This window comes from Chiloscyllium plagiosum, unplaced genomic scaffold (assembly GCF_037043375.1).
Source record: "Chiloscyllium plagiosum isolate Xiang-an unplaced genomic scaffold, Cpla_swu_hap1 HiC_scaffold_2, whole genome shotgun sequence".
NCBI classification, from domain to species: Eukaryota; Metazoa; Chordata; class Chondrichthyes; order Orectolobiformes; family Hemiscylliidae; genus Chiloscyllium; species Chiloscyllium plagiosum.
Window position 1 is genome coordinate 67,778,576 of NW_028270140.1, and position 22,778 is coordinate 67,801,353.

A 22,778-nucleotide genomic window follows, 5' to 3' on the forward strand; every position below is an offset into this window, starting at 1 on the left:
ACTCACCTCAGCACCGCCGACAGAATTGTCTATGACATGCCCTCCTGTGGATCCCACAGACACCACCTCCGCACCCTCCCCAGGTAAGTGTCATTTCCAGAAATGATGTCACCCCCGCTCCCTCGACTACCACTCCAGTTACAGTCTCCACCCCCACTCCCAGCTCCAACCCTACACCAGGTCCCAGCTCTCAGCCCTGACGAATTTTCACCATTGCCCTAGACCTCCCCCTCACTGAGGATGAATGATCAGTCCTCAACAAAGGCCTTCCTTTCATCACCCTTCGCTCCCAGATCAATGAACTCAATGTGTGTTGTGACACCGAATACTTCTGCTGCCTCCGGGCTTACTTCTGCTACCAAGACTCCCATGAACCCTCCACCCCTCGCCAACCTTTCACCCTCCAACACCCCTCCAGTTTCTTCCTCTTCAACGTCCCCACCATTGACACTCTTATTCGTTTGGCCGAAGTGGTCCTCACCCACAATTTCTCCTTTGAATCCTCCCACTTCCTGCAGACGAAATGGGGAGCCATGAGCAGCTACATGGGCCCCAGCTATACCTGTATCTTTGTTGGTTGCATGGAACAGTTATTCTTCCGTAGTTACACCAGCACCATTCCTCACCTTTTCTTCCACTATATTGATGACTGTATTAGCATCACCTCGTGCTCCCCATGGTGGATGAACAGTTCATCAACTTCAACAACACATTTCACCTCGACCTCTACTTCACCTGAACCATCTCGGACACCTCTCTCCCCTTCCTGGATCTCTCCATCAACGATCACCAACTCAACACAGACATCTTCTACAAACCTACCGACTCCCACAGCTACCTGGACTACACCTCCTCTCACCCTGCCTCCTGTAAAAATGCTATCCCTTATTCCCAATTCCTCCGCCTCTGCCACATCTGCTCCCAAAAGGACCAGTTCCACCACAGTACACACCAAATGGCCTCCTTCTTTAAAGGGCACAATTTCCTCCCACGTGGTTGATGTTACCTTCCAGCACATCTCATCCACTTCCTGCACCTCCGCCCTTGAACCCACCCCTCCAACTGCAACAAGGACAGAACCCCCCCCCGGTCTTGACCCACCAACCTCCGTATACACTGCATCATCCTCTGCCATTTTCGCACCTACAAACTGACCCCACCAGAGATATATTTCCCTCCCACCCCTATCTACTTTCCCTCTGCGACTCCCTTGTCAAGCCCACGACCCCCACCAACCCACCCGCCCCTCCCCGCACCTTCCCCTGCCACCGCAGGAATTGCAAAACCTGTGCCCACATCTCCCCCCTCACCTCTAGCCAAGGCCTCAAAGTAGCCTTCCACATTCATCAAAGTTTTACCTGCACCTCCACATGTCATTTGCTGTATCTGTTGCTCCTGATGTGATCTCCTACATCGCCTACTCACAGAGCGCTTCAGAGAACATTTCTGGGATACCCGCACCAACCAACCTCACTACCCGTGGCTGAACACTTCAACTCGCCCTCCCACTTCCGCCAAGGACATGCAGGTCCTAGGCTCTATCATCGCGACTCCCTAACCACCCAACACCTGGAGAAAGAACGCCTCATCTTTCACCTTGCCATCTCCAACCACATGGCAATGTGGACTTCACCAGTTTCTTCATTTTTCTTCCCCCTACCTTATCCCAGTTCCAACCTTCCAACTTGGCACCACCCTCATGACCTGTCCTACCTGTTCATCTTCCTTCCACCTACCTGCTCCACCCTCCTCTCCAACTTATCACCATTATCCACACCTTCATGTACTTATCGCACTCTCAACTACCTTCCCCAATAGCCTCACCTGCCTTCCATTTATCTCACCACTCAGAGGCTCCCAGCCTCATTCCTGATGAAGGGCTTTTGCCCGAAATGTCGATTCTCCTGTTCCTTGGATGCTGCCTGACCTGCTGTGCTTTTTCAGCACTACACTCTTGACTCCAATCTGCAGCATCTGCAGTCCTCACTTTCGCCAGATCCTTCTAAACCTTTCCTATCCATGTATTTGTCCAAATGCCTTTTAAATGTGTTTAACGTATCCACCTCAAACACTTCTGCAGGCAGCTCATTCCATATTTGTATCACCCTCTGTTAAAAAAAAAAGTCCTCATGGTAATAATGCCTGGATTACTCCTGGCACCACAAGCTAGTGAGAGTAGGAGTAGGAGGTTACAGCAGATGAATGCATGGCTGAGGACCTGGTGCAGGGGAGAAGGGTTTTTGGATCATTAGAATCTCTTGTGGGTAGACGAAGAGCTGTGGCATTTTTGATTAAGGACAACATTATGCTGCACTTAGGGAGGATATTCTTGGGTGTACGTCCTATGAAGGTATTTGGGTGGAACGCAGAAATATGAAAGGGACGATCACCTTATTGGGATTGGACTATAGTGTCCACTAGTAGTCAGTAGGAAATTGAGAAGCAAATTTAAAAGGAGAACTCAGTTATCTGTAAGAATAATAGGGTGGAAATGGCAAGGGATTTTAACTTTCTAAACATACACTGGGACTTCCATATTGTGAATGGCTTGGATGGAGAGGAATTTGTTAAGTGTGTACAAGAAAGTTTTCCGATTCAGTATGTGGATGTAACTACTAGAAAAGGAGCAAAACTTGACCTACTCTTGGGGAATAAGGCAGGGCAGGTAGCTGAGGTATCAGTGAGGCACACTTTGGGGCCACTGAGTGAAGGAAAAGAACAGATTGGATCTATAATTTAAAGTTCTAAACTAGAGGTAGGCCAACTTTCATGGTCTGAGGCAAGAACGTTCAAATGTTGACTTGGAGTGAATATTTACAGGTAAAAGGGTGGCTGTAAAGTGGAAAGCCTTCAAAAATGAGATAACTAGAGTCCAGAAACACTAGGTTCCTGTTAGGGCGAAGGACAAGGCTGGTAGGTGTAGGGAATGCTGGATGGCTTGAGAAATTGAGGTTTTGGTTAAGAAAAAGATGGAAGCATATGTCAGGCATATACAGCAGGGATCAAGTGAATCCCTGGAAGAATATAAAGACAGTGGGAGTATAATTAAAATGAAAATCAGGAGAGCAAAAAGGGGACATGAGACTGCTTTCCCAAATAAGGTTAAGGAGAATCCAAAGGGATTCTACAAATTCATTAAGGACAAAAGATTAACTAGGGAGAGAACAGAGCCTCTTAAAGATCGGCAAGTCTGCCTTCGTGTGGAACTGCAGGAGACTGGGGAGATACAGAATGAGTATTTAGCATCAATGTTTACTGTGGAGAAGGATATAGAGGCCAGGGAACTTGAGGAAATAAATAGTGACATATTGAAAAATGTCCATATTACAGACGTGGTAGTGCTGGATGTCTTGAAATGCATAAAGGTGGCTAAATCCCCAGGACTAATCAGGTGTACCCTAAAACCCTGTGGGAAGCTAGGGAAGTGATTGCTGGGTCCCTTGCTGAGATATTTGCATCATCAATAGCCACAGATGAAGGTCCTGAAGTATGGAGGTTGGCTAACATAATGCCACTATTTAAGAAAGGTGGTAACTATAGACCAATGAGCCTAACATCAGTGGTGGGCAAGTTGTTGGAGGGGATCCTGAAGGACACGCATTTACAAACCAGGATTTACATGTATTTGGAAAGGTAAGCACTGATTAGGGATAATCATCATAGTTTTGTGCATAGGAAATCTTGTCTTACTAACTTGGTTGAGTTTTTTGAAGACGAAGCAAACAGGATTGATGAATTGGAGATGCCGATGTTGGACTGGGGCGTACAAAGCTACAAATCACACAACACCAGGTTTAATTGGAAGCACTAGCTTTCAGAGCGCCGCCACAACCACTTGATGAAGGAGCGGGACTCCGAAAGCTAGTGCTTCCAATTAAACCTATTGGACTATAACCTGGTGTTGTGTGATTTGTAACTTTGTTGGATTGATGAACGCAGAGAGGTGGACGTGATCTATCTTGACATCAGTAAGATGTTTGACAAGATTCGGCATGGTAGACTGGTTGGCAAGGTTAGATCACATGGAACACAGGGAGAACTAGCCATTTTGATAGAGAACTCGCTCAAAGGTAGAAGACAGGGGGTCGTGATGGAGGGTTGATTTTCAGACTGGAGGCCTGTGACCAGCAGTGTGCCCCAACGAGTGGTGCTGGGTCCACTGCTTTTTGTCATTTATGTTAATGATTTGGATGTTAACAGAGGTGGTATGGTTAGTAAGTTTGCAAATGACACCAAAATTGGAGGTGTTGTGGATAGCCAAGGAGGTTACCTCACAGTACAATGGGACCTCATCAAATGGGCCAAGGAGGGGATGTTAGAGTTTAATATAGAGAAATGTGCAGTGCTGCATTTTGGAAAGGCAAATCAGGGCAGGACGTATACACTTAATGAGTTCATAGCTCCTGGTGGAATTGCAGGTAATCAGGATAGTGAAGGCGGCATTTGGTATGCTTTCCTTTATTGGTCAGTGCATTGACTATGAGTTGGAAGGTTGTATTACAGCTGTACAGGACATTGATACAGTATGCCAAAAAATGGGCTAACCAAAGTCTGGTCTGCCTGCTATAGGAAGGATGTTGTGAAACTTGAAAGGGTTTAGAAAAGATTTACAAGGATGTTGTCAGGTTTGGGGGGGGGGGGGGGGGGGGGGGGGTTGAGCTATGGGGAGAGGCTGAAAAAGCTGGGGCTGTTTTCCCTGGAGCATCGGAGGCTGAGGGGTGACCTTATAGAGGTTTATAAAATCGTGAAGGGTATGGATAGGGTGATTAGCCAAGGTCCCCAGGGGTAATGGAGTCCAAAATTAGAGGACATAGGCTTAAATGGAGAGGGGAAAGATTTAGAGGGGACCTAAGGGACAACTTTTTCACATGTGCATGTATGGAATGAGCTGCCAGAGGAAGTTTTGGAGTCTGATATAATTACAACATTTAAAAGGCATCAGGATTGGTATAGGAATAGGAAGGGTTTAGAATGATATGGGCCAAATGCTGGCAAATGGGACGAGATTCTTTTAAGATATTTGGTTGGCATGGATGAGTTGGACTGAAGGCTCTGCTTCCATGCTGTACAGGGAGGTTACGTGTACCATCTTTTGTGAAGACAAAACTAAGTTATACATTCAGTTCTTCTGCTGTTGCCTTTTTCATTGATTATAATTTCACCCACATCTGACTCTATGACATTCACTGGTCTTTACTTTATCTTTTCTACTTGTTACTTCCTCAAAATCTCTAGTTGACTTGTTAAACATGATTCACCTTTTGTAAATCTATGTTGGCTTTGTCCAATCCCTTTAATGCTTTCCAAATGCAACTTATCATGTCTTTTAGAAAAGACTAGCATTTTCCCTGTAACTAATGTTAGGCTAACCGATCTGTAATTCTTTATTATTCTCTCATTTTTTTGAATTACATTTACTTTCCTTCAATCTGTAGGAACTATTCCATCATCTATAGAATTTTGGAATATGGCCACCAATGCATCCAATGGTTCCAGGGTCACTTTCTTTAGTACTCTGGATGGAGATTATCAGCCTTTAACTCCATTTGTGATTTGTCTTCCTTTAACCCATTAATCTCCCCAGCATCATTTTCTTATTAATACTGATTTCCTGCAATTCTGCCCTCTTACTTGACACTTCGTTCCCTAACATTTCAGAAGGTTAAGTATACCATCTTTTGTGAAGACAAAACTAAATTACGTATTCAGTTTTTCTGCTATTTCCTTGTTTCTTGATGAAAATTTCACCTGCTTCTGAATGAAAGGGGACCTATATTACTAATCTTTATTTCTCCTAGGTGAGAGATGGTGCATCCGTAAGGTGCTGCTAAAGGAACCTTGGTGAGGTACTGCAGCACATCTTGTCAATGATATATATTGCTACTACTGTGTGCTGGTGAAGGCTGTGAATATTTAAGGTGGTGGTGGATGGGGTGGCAATCAAGCAAGCTGCATTCTCCTCAATGGTGTCAAGCTTCTTGAGTGTTGTTAGAGCTGCATCCATCTAGGCAAGTGGTGAGTATTCCACATCACTCCTGATTTGTGCTTTGTCGACAGTGGACAGGTTTTGAGAGATAGGAGGTGGGTTACATGCCACAGAATCACTAGACTCTGATGTGTTTTTCTAACAACTATATGGCCATGCACACCACACAAGTAGATGTTGTGAAACTTGAAAGGGTTCAGAAAAGATTTACAAGGATGTTGCCAGGGTTGGAGGATTTGAGCTACAGGGAGAGGCTGAAAAAGCTGGAGCTGTTTTCCCTGGAGCGTCGGAGGCTGAGGGGTGACCTTATAGAGGTTTACAAAATTATGAGGGGCATGGATAGGATAAATAGACAGTCTTTTCCCTGGGGTCGGGGAGTCCAGAACTAGAGGGCATAGGTCTAGGCTGAGAGGGGAAAGATATAAAAGAGACCTAAGGGGCAACTTTTTCACTTAGAGGGTGGTACATGTATGGAATGAGCTGCCAGAAGATGTGGTGGAGGCTGGTACAATTGCAATATTTAAGAGTCATTTGGATGGGTATATGAATAGGAAGAGTTCGGAGGGATATGGGCCGGGTGCCGGCAGGTGGGACTAGATTGGGTTGGGATATCTGGTCGGCATGGACGGATTGGACCGAAGGGTCTGTTCCATGCTGTACATCTCTATGACTATGACTATGACTCTGTGTCCACTTCTTGATAAATATGGAGAAACCATGTGAACTCATTAGCAAACATACTCACTTTCATCCTTACAATGGAGAGAATTGACGAATGAGCTGAAGATGATTAGGGCTGGGATACTACCTTGAGGAACTCCTACAACTATGATGGATGGGGCAGATGCCCAGATGGCTGATAAATATCTATTCATTGTATTCCAGAACTATAAAAAAAATTACAGCACAGAAAGAGGCCATTCAGCTCATCATGTTTGCATCAGCTGAACACTTTTACCCAACTGATCCATAGCCTTCAAGATAACAGTGCTTCAGTTACAGATCTGACTCTCAAATAGCCATCATTACAGGGGAACACAAGGGAAACACTTCAATGACATTCTGAAGCTCTCTCTTAAGTGCTGCACCATTGATATTAATGACTGGAAGGAGTTTGCTGCCAAACATTTAAAACTGCAAAAACTTGTCTATCAAACTTCATCATGCTTTGATGTAAACACATAATTGATGGAAACACAGCAGCAGCAGAGAAGGAAAGAAAAGAAGCAAATCTTGCACCCTAGATCCCACTATCTCATGGCATGTTCTGCTCCAGATGTCCAAAGATGTGTGCATTATGACTTATCACTTATCAGTTACTTCCAGCCATGGCAGATAGCCACAATCCTGAGTAGGCATATCTTTGAATTGATATGCATCCACTGTTATCAACCAATTTGAAGGACAAGGACAACAAACGTTCGGGAACATTATCGCTGCAACTTTCTCCCCAAGTTGCAAATCATTTGGATATGGAACTATTGCGATTCCTTAATTGTTGTTAGGTCAAAATCTGAAACAGTTTGGCGTATTTACAGATTGTAGAGGTAAAAGGCAGTGTGGTTCACCATCACTTTGAGGACTATTAGGAATGACTAATTACTGTTCATCTTGTTAGTGATGCTCACATTCCAAAGACACCCAAAAAATAAGTTTTTGGATGATAAAAAGAACAGGCAAAGACATAAGTATAAATTCGGAAGAAGTTCTGCTGTTGGGAAAAAAACGATATATTTACTCACTTCTTGGATTACATGACACTCTCAATTTACAAACAAATTAGGAGCAGATCTAGTCCATTCAACCCCTTAAGCCTACACTTTCATTCAACAGGATTATGGCTGACTAGATCACAACCTCAAATGCACATTCCCACCTACTTCTGATAATCTTTCACCTCTCTCTTAACAAGAATCTAGCAACCTCTGCCATAAAAATATTCAAGGACCTTGCTTCCACCAGCTTTACATGATATTAAGAAACTTGCTCAAAATATTGATAAATTTACCTTTACAGCAATCTTTGAATTGCTTGGTGATGTCGACCCAGTTTGCATTACTTTTTTCCATTTTTTCTGAGATGCCAAGCCCCCACCCAATGTCGTCTTCATCCAAAGATGCTTTGGTGACCATGGTAACTACAGAGATCAAACCATATAAGATAGTTTAGACTCTCCTGCAGACAACACTTTTATGGTTCCTGCTGACTGGAAGACTCGACACAAAGATTTGACTTCACTACAGCACTCAGTAGTAACAAAGGCTTTCAACAGTTTTCCTGAGACCTCCAGGGACAGTATCAACGATTATGGAGAAAATACTATCATTTTATTAATTACAGCAGTAGATACAACATTCTAGTAAAATAGAAAATGTTAAGACCTCGGTCTTTTGCTAGGCAGAAAGAGAATTGATAAGCTGGAAGGATGCAATTTCTCAAAATTATCTCTGATCTTTATGCTAGGGGGAGGAGATGTCTTCATCCAGCACACCTGAAATCACACTTGCCCAGCCCAACACCACCACAATGAGAAAAAAGGTTTCACCCACATAGTTCTGTCTGCCTCAAACCAGATAATGGGGAGTGGACAGGCACATTTTGCAATCTTTCAGTCTCCTACTTCTTTTCTCCCCACCACCTCTATGTAACAGGCTTCATGAAAATGCAACTAGCACATACTGCCAACAGATGAAGATGGCTTCCCACTCCCTTTCCACTGCAGAACTTGTGACCATTAACGGCCCTTGTTTTTTCCTTCTCCCAATGAAGTCTGCAACAAACCAAATTAAAATGTTCTCTTCCCTGAATTCTATTACTCCTTTCCTCTTCCAGAGTCCAGACTATAATAATAGTATCAGGATGAGCAATGACATCTCATCTCACCATTTAGCAATTAATATTCTCTTTAAAAAAGCCAGTTTGTGAGGAAGTCACTTATCCCGAACCTTAAGCATTATAATGCAACAGATAATATACATTTAATACTTAAAAACATTGCCAGTTACAACTTGCCATGCCAGAAGTGATTTGTTTATTCCTAACCTGTCTGTTAAGCAATCCATACTAAATGTATTATTTATAAACTCATGTGTTCGAATCTTGCAGAATGACAATGACACTTTAAACAAATTTGGTCTGAAAATTCATATATAGTAACATCTATAGTGGAGCTTTTTTGGTGCAATGGTATTATCCTCTATCTTTGGCAAAGGAGACTCTCCGACAACAGCTCATGGTGTTACAAGCAAGGTACTGACATGGACAGAGATCGGGTGACTGGCAAATGGCAGAGAATGTAGATAAAGGATTTTTTTCAGGATGGTAGCCAGTGACAAGTGGAGTTCCACAGGGGTCGGTGTTGGAACCATAAATAATCACAATATACATTCTGGATCTGGAAGGAGGAACTGAGGGCATTGTTGCTCAGTTTGCAGATTATACAAAAATAGGTTGGGTGGGGGACAAGTAGGAAGCAGGGAGGCTACTGAAGGATTTGGACAGGCTAAGTGAGTGGGCACTGAAGTGGCAGATGGAATATAATGTGGGATAGTGAGAGTTTATCCACTTTGTTGGGAAGAATAGAGATATAGGCTATTTTCTAAATAGGGTAAGCTTCAGAAATCTTGTTCAGGAGTATCTTAAGTTTAACATGCAGGTTCAGTTGGCAGTTAGGTAGGAAATTTAGATGTTACCATTCATTTCAAGAGGACTAGAATACATGAGCAAGATGTACTACTCAGGCTGTGGTCAGTCTGCATTTGGAATATTGTGAGCAGTTTTGAGTCTTGTATCTAAGGAAGGAAATGTTGGGTCCCCTCCACACTAGAGGAAGTTTACAAGAATGGCCCTGGGGGTGAAGGGCTTGTTACTATGAGAAGTGGTGGAGGACTCTGAATATGTACTCGATGGAGTTAGAAGGATGGGGGTGTGAGCTTATAAAATACTGACGAGCCTGGATAAAGTGTACATGATGAAAACGTTTCCGCGTCTGGAGAAATTGTGACCCGAGGGCACAGCCTCAGAGTGAAGGAATGGCCATTTGAACTGAGTTGAGGTGTAATTTCTTCAGCCAGAAAGTGGTGAATCTGTGAATCGCATTGTCGCAGAAGGTTATGGAGGCAAAATCATTGAATGTGTTTAAAACAAAGATAGCAAAGTTTTCGATTAGTTAGGGAATTAAAGATTATAAGGAGAAGGCAAGAGAATGGGGTTGAGAAACATCTGTTCCTATATTTAATGGCTTTATTTAAATCACGCTTATGCAATCACTACTCCATTGCAGAGGCCTTACGTGTAAAATTGAAAATGTCACCAACTGCTCAAATTTACTTGCATGATTTTTTGAGGTCCGCGGATCGAAGCATGTCTAACCGAATGACTGCTGATTACACAAGAGATTACGGGGTTTCATCCTTTCCCCTTACCTCGAGAGTGAAGCAGCCGTCAATACATCACCGTGACCAGATTAGCGAAAACCATACTTTGAGTTCATCCCACTCCTTTCGCCGTACGGCTACCGCCGCACTTCGCTTTTCGGGAACTGAAGTCCTGACAGGGAAGAGAACAGCATCCATACCATATCTGGAAGGACCCTCCGGAACTACAAATCCCATCAGCACCAGTGACGGCGGAGGCTCGCTGAGAAATGTCGCGAGGACTATCTCGAGCTGCGGGATGTGAATTTGACCATTTCCTGTAACTGAATTCTCCCCTGCAGCGGGACGAGGGGTGGAAAGGAGAACTGGAAAAGCCAAATGGTTGATGGCTTTAATTACTACCACAGTCTTTACCTGGGCGTTAATGGAGTCTGTCAGAACATTACTCATCCATCGAGATCAGCAGGAGAGAAAGAGACTACGAGTGTAAAGCGCCTTTAACAACTTGAAGGCGTTGCAACGCGCTTCCCTGCCAATGAAAGTAAGTGTGTTGACAACATCAAGCCACATCGCTGAGTGAGCTGATGACTAGTATTTCCATAGATACTAAATGTTAGAACATTGGGATTGTCCATCCTTTTCCTTGTGCAGTGGATCCTGAGTTTCATTTACATGCATGCTGATTAACGTTGTTAAGAGTTTCTCATTCAGTGAACGTTTCACGAATGAGGGTTTCCATCTGCTGCACGTTGATGCTGGCAACTCGGCATTAAAATATTTTTTTGTAGACACTTTGCGATTGGACGCTGGCATTGTTTGCCACTTCGCATCTTTGTTCTTATTTTAAATCCTAAATCCACTTTAGCTGCGCATACCAGTTTTTAGTATATTCACAGTCTAGGAATGCCCACCTTGGGGGCAGTGACAAAAACAAAGTGCTGGTAAAGACCAGTTCTGGTTGTATCCGTGGAGAGAAAAAGAGAGTAAATTTTATTTTACATTGTTATAGATCGTAAAGTTGGTCAGCATTGTGGGCCATTATTTTATAGTTATTTCAGCCATTAGAAAAGGAAAGTTTTTGTTTGCTCTTGGTTTCTCGCCTTTTGTATCTCGGATTCCTGATCGATCAGAGAGAATAGCACTAACTGTATTCCGTGGATGAATTACTTTTATACCTGTGCTTTGCATTAATATCTGTGCAATCTATGGAGGATGGTCTTCGGAATTATGTTTTTAATATTGAGGACAGGATCGTCGTTTAGTAAGGCTATAAATAAGAAATAAGAGGAGGCCGTTTGGCCCCTCCAGCCTGAGCCGCCATTTAGTAGAATCATGGCCGATCCAACATTCGTCTCGTTCACTTTCCTGCCCTATCCCCATAACTCTTCATTGTTGTACGATCAATAATCTACCCAATGTAGGGCAATCGAATTGGATTTGTGTTTGTGATGCACGGGTTAGATTGCGTCCAGTATTGCATATGATCAGATGCGGAATTTAATACGTACATGAGGGACCTTACAACCTGCCTTGGGAACGATATTAACCTGTTTATATTGCTATAAATTATTTTTCCAAGAGTTCAATTTTATATACAAAGTTACTTGCCGTATTTCTATTTATTTATTTGCCTTTGGGACGTGTGTTACTTGCTGGCCAGCACTTATTACTCGTCCCTCATATGTCCTTGAGAAAGTGGTGGTGAAATGCCTCCTTGAACTGCTGCAGTTCCTATGCTACGGATAGACCCACAATGCCCTTCAGGAGGGGATCGCAGGATTTTGACCCGGCAACAGTGAAGGAATGTTCATATATTTCCAATTCAGGATGGGGAGTGGCTTGGAGGGGAATTTGCAGGTGGTGGTGTTGCCGCCATGAATCTGCTGCCCACGTTCCTCTAGATGAAAGTGGCCATGTGTTTGGAAGATGCTGTCTAAAGATCTTTGCTGAATTTCTGCAGTGCTTCTTGTTTTTTTTGGCCAGGCCCAGGAGCAGACCCAAGAAACATTTTTTTTTCCCTTTTTTTTAGCACCCATGGTGTGTGGGTGCAGGTGTGAGACACAGTGAAAGACACAAAGTGCACGAATCTTTATTCAAATTCCACCACCAGGAAGATAGGAAAACACCCGGGTGGCCAGTAACAAGCACTGCCCTTCACATCAAAGGGCAGTGCTGTGTGATCAAAAGAGTGAAGGGGAGGGTAGGGACTAAATCAAAATAGAGTTGGAGGGAGAAATAATGCACTCCACTCCCTGCGGCGCCCACCTCTCCCTGAACAACTCCAGGGTGTTGGTCGATACCGTGTGCTCCTTCTCCAAGGACACCCGGGCTCAACATAACCGCGGAAGAGGGGCAGGCAGTCGGCCCTAACGACCCCCTCCACGGCCCGCTGCCTGGACCTGTTAATGGCCAGTTTGGCCAGGCCCAGGAGCAGACCTACGAGGAGGTCTTCAGACCTGCCCTCCTTCCTCCGTACCGTGTGCCCAAAGATCAGGAGCGTGGGACTGAAGTGCAACCAGAAGCAGAGGAGGAGGTTTTTCAGAAAATCAAAAAGGGAGTGCAAACGCCCACACCCAATATATACATGGTCCACGGACTCCACAGCGCCACAGAACAAGCAGTTGGGCTGGGAGTCCGTGAACCACCGCAATCTGCGGTTGCAGGGGACTGTTGCATGCAGCACCCTCCACCCCAGATCCACGAGAGAAAGGGGGAGGACTCCCGCGTAGAGAGCCCTCTACTGGGGATCCCCACCTCCCGGTGGCAAATGGGCACGCCAAGGCGTGTCCGGACGGTGGATGAGGGAGAAGAGGTGGACGGTGTGCAAGCAGCAGTCTATACAGGGTCCTCCTTTTCACATCCATGAAAGAAACAAAATTAAAATTCCGGAGGCGGCTCAGGTTGTGGGGCACAGGCTCCCGCGGGAAGTATGGGACCCTGGGGCCAATGTGAAATTCCGTCCGGGCTGGGGTGAGCGCTGACGGGATCCAACCGCACACCTGAGCGTCCTCCAACTGGTGCACCACGTCGGGTCCGAGCACCGCCGTTTTAAGGCGTCGGATGGTTGTGGCCACGTACCGGACGTCTACCGCTGCCCTGCTCGCTATGTCCTGTGGTAGCGTTCAGCCCAGGCCCCCGGCACCCAGCACGTCCCCGACCCTGGTCACCCTCGCCGCCACGGTCCTCCCCTCCGACAGCCACTCGAACCCGCGAGTACGGAGGTGCAGATTCCTGAGCAACGGCTCCCTGACGACAGCCGCTACTCCAGCCGGAGGGTAGGCGCGACGCGATTCGACCATGTTCCAGACAGTGATCAGGTCCTGGTAAAAGACAGGCAGCGTCTTGAGGGCGACCTCCAAACCGTCACGGTCGACGAACAGGAGCTGCCTGTCGTAGTTGAGGTTACGCACCTGGCGGAAAAAATACATCGCCAGGGCGCACCACCTAGGAGGAGGCAGTGCATCTTGTAGAGTACACACTACTCCTGATTGGAAGGAGTGAATGCTTGTGCATGTGGTGCCAATCAAGTGAGCTGTTTTGTCCTGGATGGGGTCTAGCTTCTTGAATGTGGTTGGAGTTGTACTCATCCACTCCTGACTTGTGCCTGGGCTATGAGCAACTTGGCATCCGGTAAATAAGGATAGATAAAATTGGAGAGATTAGTATATGGTTCAACACTAGTGTAGGAAAAGTGGGGTTCAATTTATGGGTTACTGTGTAAACTGGAAACTGTACCAGTGGGATGGTCTGTGCCTGATTTGGGCTGGGACCATTTTTGGTGAGTGATATAACCATGGTGGTAGAGAGGGCTTTAAACTAAGTAGGACAAAGGGATCAAATGAGAGGAGATGTGATAAATTGGAGGGAAATGATATAATAAGGCAGGTTAGCAAGAGGGTAATGATTACCAGAATATGTCTGGAAGGAACAGAGAGTACAAACTTAAGAGTGCATCAACAGTTAAGGCCACTGATTGGTTGCTAAAAAGACAAAGTTGAAACAAACACTGAGAATGCTAGAGAAACTCACCAGGTATGGCAGCATGTGTAGAGAGAGAAACACAGTTAATGATTTGAGTCTGGCATGACTTTTTCAGAACTGTAAGATGCTTTCTTTTTTAAAAAAAAGCCATCCGACAGCTAAAGAACAGACCTGATGAATGGTCTCAACCCAAAACATCAATTTCTCCAGCCCCTGATGTGCTCTGGCTTGCTGTGTGGTTCTTCCAGCCTCCTATTTGTCTACTTCGGATTCCAACATCTGCAGTTTTTTTTGTCTTTAACCAAATTTATACCACTGTGAAGTCTCTTCAAAGGATGCCACTTTGAAGAAGTTCTCTGCCTCCTTCAAGTCCTGATGAAGGGTCTCAACCTGAAACGTTGACTTCTCTAGCTCCTGATGCTGCCTGGCTTGCTGTATTCTTCCAGCCTTCTGTTGGCCACTTTGGGTTCCATTATCTGCAGTTTTTTTGTCTCTTTGAAAATTCCTTGGGCTGATGGAATCCCTGCTAAAATTCTGAAACTCCTGGCATGACTGCACAATCTTGTGTCCTTCATTTAGGAAGATTAGTGCATAACAAGAAGTCTGAAGATCACTGTCATTAAAACTGTATTCAAGAAAGGAGACAAGTCATAATTGGCGAACTACACTCCTTATGCTCCCTGTCTTGCACAGGGAGGATCATTGCAAAGATTCTTCAATCATCTCCCCCAGTGGAACTCCTTCCTGAGTTTCAATGCAGTTTCTGCCCATCAAGAGTCACTGATGTCATGGCCTTTATTCGGCTGCAAATCTGAAGGAAAATGCAAGAAATTACACCAATCACTGTACATGACATTTTTCACCCTCAGGAAAGCCTTTCATTCTTGTCAAACTTGAAGGCTCATGGAATACAGTATCTGCTATGTTGGTGCTTCCTGTGGAAGCAGAAATTATACACAAGCTAGATGAGCGGTAAATCTAAACAGGAATATTTTGTTGATGATGTTTTGTTGATGGGATCCAAATCAATGTGATTGTTGATAGAGTTCCGGTTGGAATGCCATGCTTCTAGGAATTCTCATGCATTCCTCTGTTTGGCTTGCCCTAGGATGGATGTGTTTTTCCCAGTCGAAGTGGTGTCCTTCCTCATCTGCATGTAAAGATATTAGTGAGAATTCCTAGAAGCGGCATTCTAACCGGAACTCTATCAGCAAACACATTGACTTGTATCCCATTTGTCACCCGCTGAGAAAAAGAACAGGAAATGACACCACCACAGGAAATGATGTCACCAACCCAAGGAAACCTAAACACATAAATAAAAAGCGGACCATACCACCAGTGCTTCACCAGAGGCTCACTGATTATGTTACCTAGTATGGTGATGAAATGTCTCAAAACAAACCTTCCAGCTCAGTGAGCAAACCTACATCCATTTTTTGCCATCTTTCAAGTCCCATGATTATATACTTCACAAACTGAAACACCACAAACTAGGGTGAAAAAGATTGTGACATTAAACCAACGCTGTATAGAGCATGGCTAGCTCAGTTGGTAGATAATATGGTTCTGGGTACTTCTACCCAGCTCTGGAGGCCGAATGGTAAAATTGTTGTACTTAAATATTGTATGTGGAATTTCAACGTGAAGTTCAAACACTGCTTTCAGAATCCATGATTGAAACATTCATCTTTCAATAACTCCTAGACTTATAAGCATCACAGTGTTGTGTAGTGTAGTGGTTATCATGTTCACCTGACATGAAAGTATAAAAAAAAGGTGCAGGAGTAGACCAGTCAGTGCTTTGAACCCAGACTACTATTTAGTGAGGTTATGGCTGATCTTCTACCTCTGTACAATGCTCACAAATGTCCTTCTGGGAAGGAAATCTACCATCCCCACCTTATCCGGGCAACATGTGACCCCAGCCGCATAGCAGTGTGAATGATTCTCAACTGCCCTCTGAAATGGCCTAGCAAGCCACTCTGTAATAACAATTGCTACAGTCTCAACAAAGAAATGAGACCAGACAGACCGTCTGGCATTGATGCTGGCACTGGAAAAGACAACAGCAGAAACAGCCCTGTCAACCCTGCAATGTTCTCTTTACTAATAGCTGAGGGCTAGTTCCAAAATTTGGAGAGCTGTCTCACAGACTAGTCAAGCATATCCACGGAATCATACCTTACAGATAATGAGGTAAAAACAATGACTGCAGATGCTGGAAACCAGATTCTGGATTAGAGTGGTGCTGGAAAAGCACAGCAGTTCAAGCAGCATCCGAGGAGCAGGAAAATCAATGTTTTAGGCAAAAGTTCTTCATCAGGAATACAGGCAGAGTGCCTGAAGGGTGGAGATCTACACCCTTCAGGGCACTCTGCCTGTATTCCTGATGAAGGGCTTTTGCCTGAAACGTTGATTTTCCTGCTCCTCGGATGCTGCTTGAACTGCTGTGCTTTTCCAGCACCACTCTAATCCAGAATCCTTACAGATAATATCCCAGACCTGCCATCACCATTCCTGGATATGTCCTGTCCCACCAGTAGGACTCACCCAGCAGAGGTTGCTGCATAGCAGTATTTAATTGGGAGGCAATTGCCCTGGGAATCCTCAACATTGACTCTGAACACCAGGAACCCTCATGTCTTTGGTTTAAACATGGGCAAGGAAACCTCATGATTCCCATGTACTGTCCTCACTCAGCTGATGAATCAGTACTCCTCCCTGTTGAGCAACACTTCGAGGAAGCACTGATGGTGGCTAGGGTACAAAATGTATTCTATGTGGAGGAAAATGGCTCAGTGACAGCACTAATTGAGCTGTTCAGGCTCTAAAGGACATAGCCGCTAGACTAGGTCTGTGGTAGGTGGTGAGGGAACCAACAAGAGCACTAAAAATGTACTTCACTTTATCCTTACCAGTCTGCCAGCTACTGATGTGTCTGTCCATGACAGTATCAGTTAGAGTGACCACCATACAGTCCTTGTGGAGACGAAGTCCCGTCTTCACATTGAGAATATTCTCCAATGTGCAGTGTGGCTTAATCACCGTGCTAAATGGATTAGACTTTGGACAGATCGAGCAACTCAAGACTGGGCAAAATGTACCCACTGACTCATGCTGGACCCTAGCTTGTGACTAACTAAACTGGAACAGGGTCATGTGGGAAGGCAACAAATGTCTCGAAAGACTTTGACAGAAAGCTGCAGAGGTGAAGTCAAGGATGGAGGGAGCACACAAATCTTTAAACAACCTATGTACCCAACCCTTCAATTACCACCTGCCACTCTTGTTGCAGAGTCTGCAGATTGTGTCTTGGACTTAGCAGCCATTTCAGAACTCATCAAACCAGAGTGATGCTAGTTAACCTCGATCCTGAAAGATTTCCTGACAAAACAATTGTTCTGAATGGTTCTGATAGAGTCTGAAATTTTCTCTGTATCCTTCCAGTAATAAGCTTTCTTTTATTTCTTCTTATACTGTACTATATGATTATTTCCATTTTACAATCCAAAGTAAACGTCAATTTGTCAAGTGTAAGAAAGATGTTGAGGACAGTACAGGGAGGAACTATGATTGCTGGTGACAAAGGTCTGAGTTAGAAGGAAAAAAATGAATGAAGAACTTGTGTCTTTTTAACAAGATTTGTGGCTTAGGCTGAGGTTCTGGATGTAGGTTTGCTCACTAAGCTGGAAGGTTTGTTTTTCAGATGTTTTGTCACCATACTAGATAACATCCTCAGTGAGCCTTCCTTGGGTAACCCAAGGAAACCCAAACATATAAATAGAAAACGGGCTATCATCTGGAGGCTGACTGAAGATGTTATCTAGTATGGTAACGAAATGTCTGAAAACAAACCTTGCAGCTCAGCGAGCAAACCTACATCCAGAACTTGCCTCTTTCAACATAGAAAGAGGGCACTTGATAGACTACCTTATATCATCAAATCGGAGGCAAAGAAAGCAATGGTAGCATAGAAAAATTAACATGTATTGCATTGAGAGGCACTATACATTCAAGCAGGACATGTCATCTGTATACTTAATCCCAGATTTCCAAAGCAACTGCTGTATTTAGAAATTGGGAGCAGCCAGAGACTCCCGTACAGCTTCCTCAGTCTGCTGTAAGAGAAAACATGTAATTCGTTATAAGGTTCTGATGGCACCTCGATTCCCTTGAGAAGAAATGAACTGAATTGTTATGGCATATCCAAGACAAGGTTTTATAACTTAAAGATTCTTAACTGTTTAATTAAATAAACGACTAAACATGCGATTTTATTTCATTATGTGAACTTTGAAATTGATATTAGTGCATTTCAAATAATGGTGTTTATATTTGGCCAATAAGAACAATTGTTCTTTTTAAACATGAATCCAGTGGTGTATTATAGCATTTGAGCTACCTCCAGGAACTGGATTGTTACAGTGAGTACCCTTTGAGGTACATAATATTTTTCTTCTGTTTATAATATGTTAAACCTCCACATATTCATGTCTGTTTTTGGATTTTATTTGAAACAAAGTTTCAAAATGAGCAGAAACAATTCATACACATAGTCAAGTGCAGAAAATGTTTCTAAATCCTGGATCTTTTCATTGTGGACTTTAAAAAAACTGTTTCCTTGTGTGACCAATAACTTTGTATCTTTTGCTGGAAACCGTGCATTGGATTTCAATACGGTTTGCATTGGAAAAGCCATAAAAATGAACCAAGAAATAAATGAGTAAATTACACTGTTTATGGAAAAAAAGCATGTTTGTGAGTTAGTTTCATTGTGTAATTTGATTTTAGTATTCGGGTTACGTATTGGATAGATGAAGAACGTTCATACAACGAAAAATCTTTTTTTCTCACTGGTTCTTTTAAGATTGTTTTACCCAAAAACAAAGTGTTTGACCTGACCTTCTATGTGGGACCTTGTCAATGGACTCCAGTAAGGCCATGTAAACCACATCAACTGCACTACTCTCAACAATATATTCAATCACCTTTTGAAAGAAAAAAGCTCAATTACATTAGTCAGACAGGACATCCCTCTGATAAATTGGTGCTGACTACATCTGACCAATTCTTGCCTTTGCAAATATTGGTCAATCTTGTCCTTCAGAATTTTTCCCAAAAGTTTCTTTACTATTAATGTCAGACTAACTGATGGATCTAAGGCAACCAAAAATGTTATGGCATAAATGGCAGTACAAATGTTAAGAGTGGAAGAATTATGATAAAATTGTCCAGTATGTTGGCTCGAGGATAAATACTAAATCCAGGTTATATTACCTATAGAAAGAGACATGATCCATTACTTAATATGGGTCCTGGAAGTCCAAAAACATCAGCATGAATCTGAAAAACATCCAGTATACAACTACTGTTTTATTCTGAAAAAAGCACATGAGTGGAAAATGTCAGGTCTTGAAATCTGATTGTGGTAAAGGGCACACTCAGATTTCATAGAGATGATTTAATGGATTGGTCCAAGAATTGGGGTAAATGAATCTAAAAGTTTGCTATATCTAGTTGGAGAGAGAAATTTAGTCAATTATGGACATTGGAAATAAATACTTGACCACCTTGCCTTGGCTCAATCAAAGGAGGAATTAAAAGTAAAAACAGAAGAGGAGAATAGTTGGATGGGTGGATAGTTTTGACATACAGACTGAAAGAGAGTTGAAGAAAGACCGAATCAGCAAGACGTTATGAGCGGCCTCATTAAGATGATGATAAAAATGAGCAAATAAAATGTGAAGTTTAACTCTTGTTGTAACTAAAGTCTCAAAGGTTTGATTGCCAGACCTTTTCACAACATGCATACAAAACATTGTTTTGGTACCAGTATTTTAAAAGTAGGATTTCTTCTAAAAAAATGCTTTTGAAACTGCCAAAACACCAGTGGTGTTATGGGATCTTTTAATTATTTTGGAAATTATATTTATTTAAATTACCGAGAGAGGTATTTGATTTTTATTTATGTAGAGATTTTAACATGGTTATAACTGAGGTTGGTTACTTTTTCGAAGGTATTTTTAAAAATAATCATTCGGCCAGACCAGAAATGAAACTTAATCCAATATGCGACAAGGACCACCCTTAAATGTCAATGGAAAATTGTTTTTACAGTGGTGGTTTATGATGGGAGTGTAAAGATTGAAGGCTGTTAGTGTAATTTTGGTTTGGGATAGTCAAAATTTGATTTTCAGGAAATGAAATCTTTTAGCGCAGTTCAAGGAAGATCTGATTGGGGCCAGAGGCAAATATAGTTTCCGTCCTCGGAAGGAGTGCAGAACAGTTCAGGGAAATCTCAGTTATCTCTGTAAAACTTCAGTCTGTGAAACGTGTACACCAGGTATGGTTAGTTAGAAATCCAAGGTTATTGAAAGCTGTGAAAGTTAATATCTCAGTTTTATGAGTACTTACATAAGAAGATTATACATTTCACAGGAAGAACCAGTGAAGTTGCACTTAAAGATCTAATATGTTGAGTCTCTATAACAGATATTATCGGAAACTGGATGAGACATTCTTTGCTGCAATATCAATGTAGTTTGTTTACTGCTTAAGTCATAATTTCCAATGTTGCTTGGATAGTGAAGAGTGAAGTAAGAGTGAATGACTATTGGAATCTATTTACAGTTGTTTTCTCAGCTGTGAAGATATTGCCTCCCTCAGTTTGTTTCTAGAGGCTTTGCTTGATTTTTGTCATTTGCATAAGCATGGTACTGAATGTAGTCAAAATATTTAAAGCCAATTTTGTGTCTTCCACTGTACAATAATCATGTTTAGCTCAATTGGTTGGACAGCTGGTTTGTGATGCAGAGAGATGCCAACATTACGGATTCAATTCCCGTACTGGCGGAGGTCAGCACGTTCTCAAGCTCATTCTTCATCTGAAGTGTGGTGATCCTCCAGCTAAACCACTACCAGTCATCTATCTTTAAGGAGAGAGTGGCCCCAATGGGCCTCTTGGACTGTGGTGATTTTACTGCAATTAAGAGTCAGGGAGTTTTTTCTTCCTATCCCTGCATTATTCCAGCATTTTTGTGGGTGTCAAAAAATTGATTATATCTTTTGAGAAGGCATCTAAAAGTTGTGACTGATGATGTGTGACCCTTCACATCTTTGCTGAGGAATTTGATTTCAGTTTGAAAGGTTCCTTCAGAATTGTTTTTGTCAATTACTCCTAAATCAGGTCACAAACTCTGTTGGTATCAGCATCTTGAGAAAATTGAAAAGGATGAATATTAAAATGTAAGTTTTATACGTGGCCTGAGGCTCCAACAGTGTTATCTGCCTATCACAGTATTGGTGAGAATAATTTTCACGTGGTCTTTTTGGGCAAATGTTAAGCTTGCATATTTAATACATGTTGAATAATTTATCTTCAGTTGATCAGTTGTAATCTTGTTTGTCTCAATGTAATTGAGCACTTTTCAGTTTCACTACTAAATTGTTCTTGTTTGACTTTTTTTTACAAATTTAGAAGTGTAAATGAAATTGAAGTCACAAAGGTTTGGTGAAACTGAGTCTTACAAATTTAACTGTTAACTGGCTGTTTAATTGTTTTGATTTGTTTCAACATCAGTACTTTAAGAATGAATATATTACGGTAAGAATCATACAACAATGTAGATTTCACATTGTATTAACTATACTGTTACTTTCAGTTGCTTGCCGGTTGTTACAAAAACATCTGCATGAAAGACCTTTTCCTTGAACTTAAGGTGATAATGAAAGAATGGTAGTTTCCACTTGACGCTTTGTACACAGCTCAAAAGTATTAGGATATTATCTGGATTGTTAGAACTGGATTCTGGGTAGTCCAAGATGGAGGACAGGAAAAATTTATGGCTGTAACAGGCTGCTCTTTTTTTGAAGTATTTTAGGTGTTGGAGGTGATTTCCTCAAATTCCAGGAGCAGCAATTACTATTTTCTATGCTGTTGCATTGTTTTGGAACTTTGGAGAAAAAAAAGTCAAAACCACAGCACTTTTAAAAGGGAGAGGAACAGACAAAGGCAGCACATGGCCAGGTCAGTGCAGGGGGTAGAGAGAGAGAGAGAAGAAACTCACACTGCTAACTGACGCAGCGGTGAACCTCTGCAGTTACTGCCTTTGCTGTTTAAATTCATGTCTCGCTGGACATCGGAGTGCATCTGGGAAAATAAACAAACAGTGAAATTCACAACTAATCTTGGAAGAACCTATTTGGGAGAAGTCACAGCACAGAATCAGAGAAGTGAATATTTTTAAGTGTGGCCTACAGAAAGTCTGCAGTAGTGAGTTGAGTTGGTTCTTTCTTGATTATATGTTTTATTGAGATATGTCTCTTGATTAAACTTATAAATACAAGCCATAAGTATTAAGTTGGCCTGGAGCAGTGTTTTGTAGAGGAATAAGACAGTTCTATTTTCTGGGTCTGTAGATTGGAAGAAGCAA

General features: G+C 42.7%; 2 protein-coding genes across 3 annotated transcripts in view; one reads left to right on the forward strand and one right to left on the reverse strand.

The window, feature by feature from the left end:
- The window catches only part of naa35 (N-alpha-acetyltransferase 35, NatC auxiliary subunit), a 78,135-nt gene extending 67,580 nt beyond the window's left edge, over window positions 1–10,555 (reverse strand). The window contains exons 1-2 of one of the 2 annotated variants that reach the window (XM_043713167.2): window positions 10,411–10,555; window positions 7,995–8,123 (exon numbers count right to left, since the gene is read on the reverse strand). In XM_043713167.2, the coding sequence (XP_043569102.1) occupies window positions 7,995–8,118 (124 nt within the window). In that variant the 5' untranslated portion in view covers window positions 8,119–8,123; window positions 10,411–10,555. The remainder of the gene's footprint in view (window positions 1–7,994; window positions 8,124–10,410) is intronic. The other variant, XM_043713161.2, reaches the window with a different exon arrangement.
- A 137-nt stretch (window positions 10,556–10,692) lies between these two features.
- agtpbp1 (ATP/GTP binding carboxypeptidase 1) overlaps window positions 10,693–22,778 on the forward strand; it is a 330,136-nt gene continuing 318,050 nt past the window's right edge. Inside the window, exon 1 of the mRNA XM_043713129.2 lies at window positions 10,693–10,903. The gene's annotated coding sequence lies outside the window, so the exon portion shown is untranslated. The remainder of the gene's footprint in view (window positions 10,904–22,778) is intronic.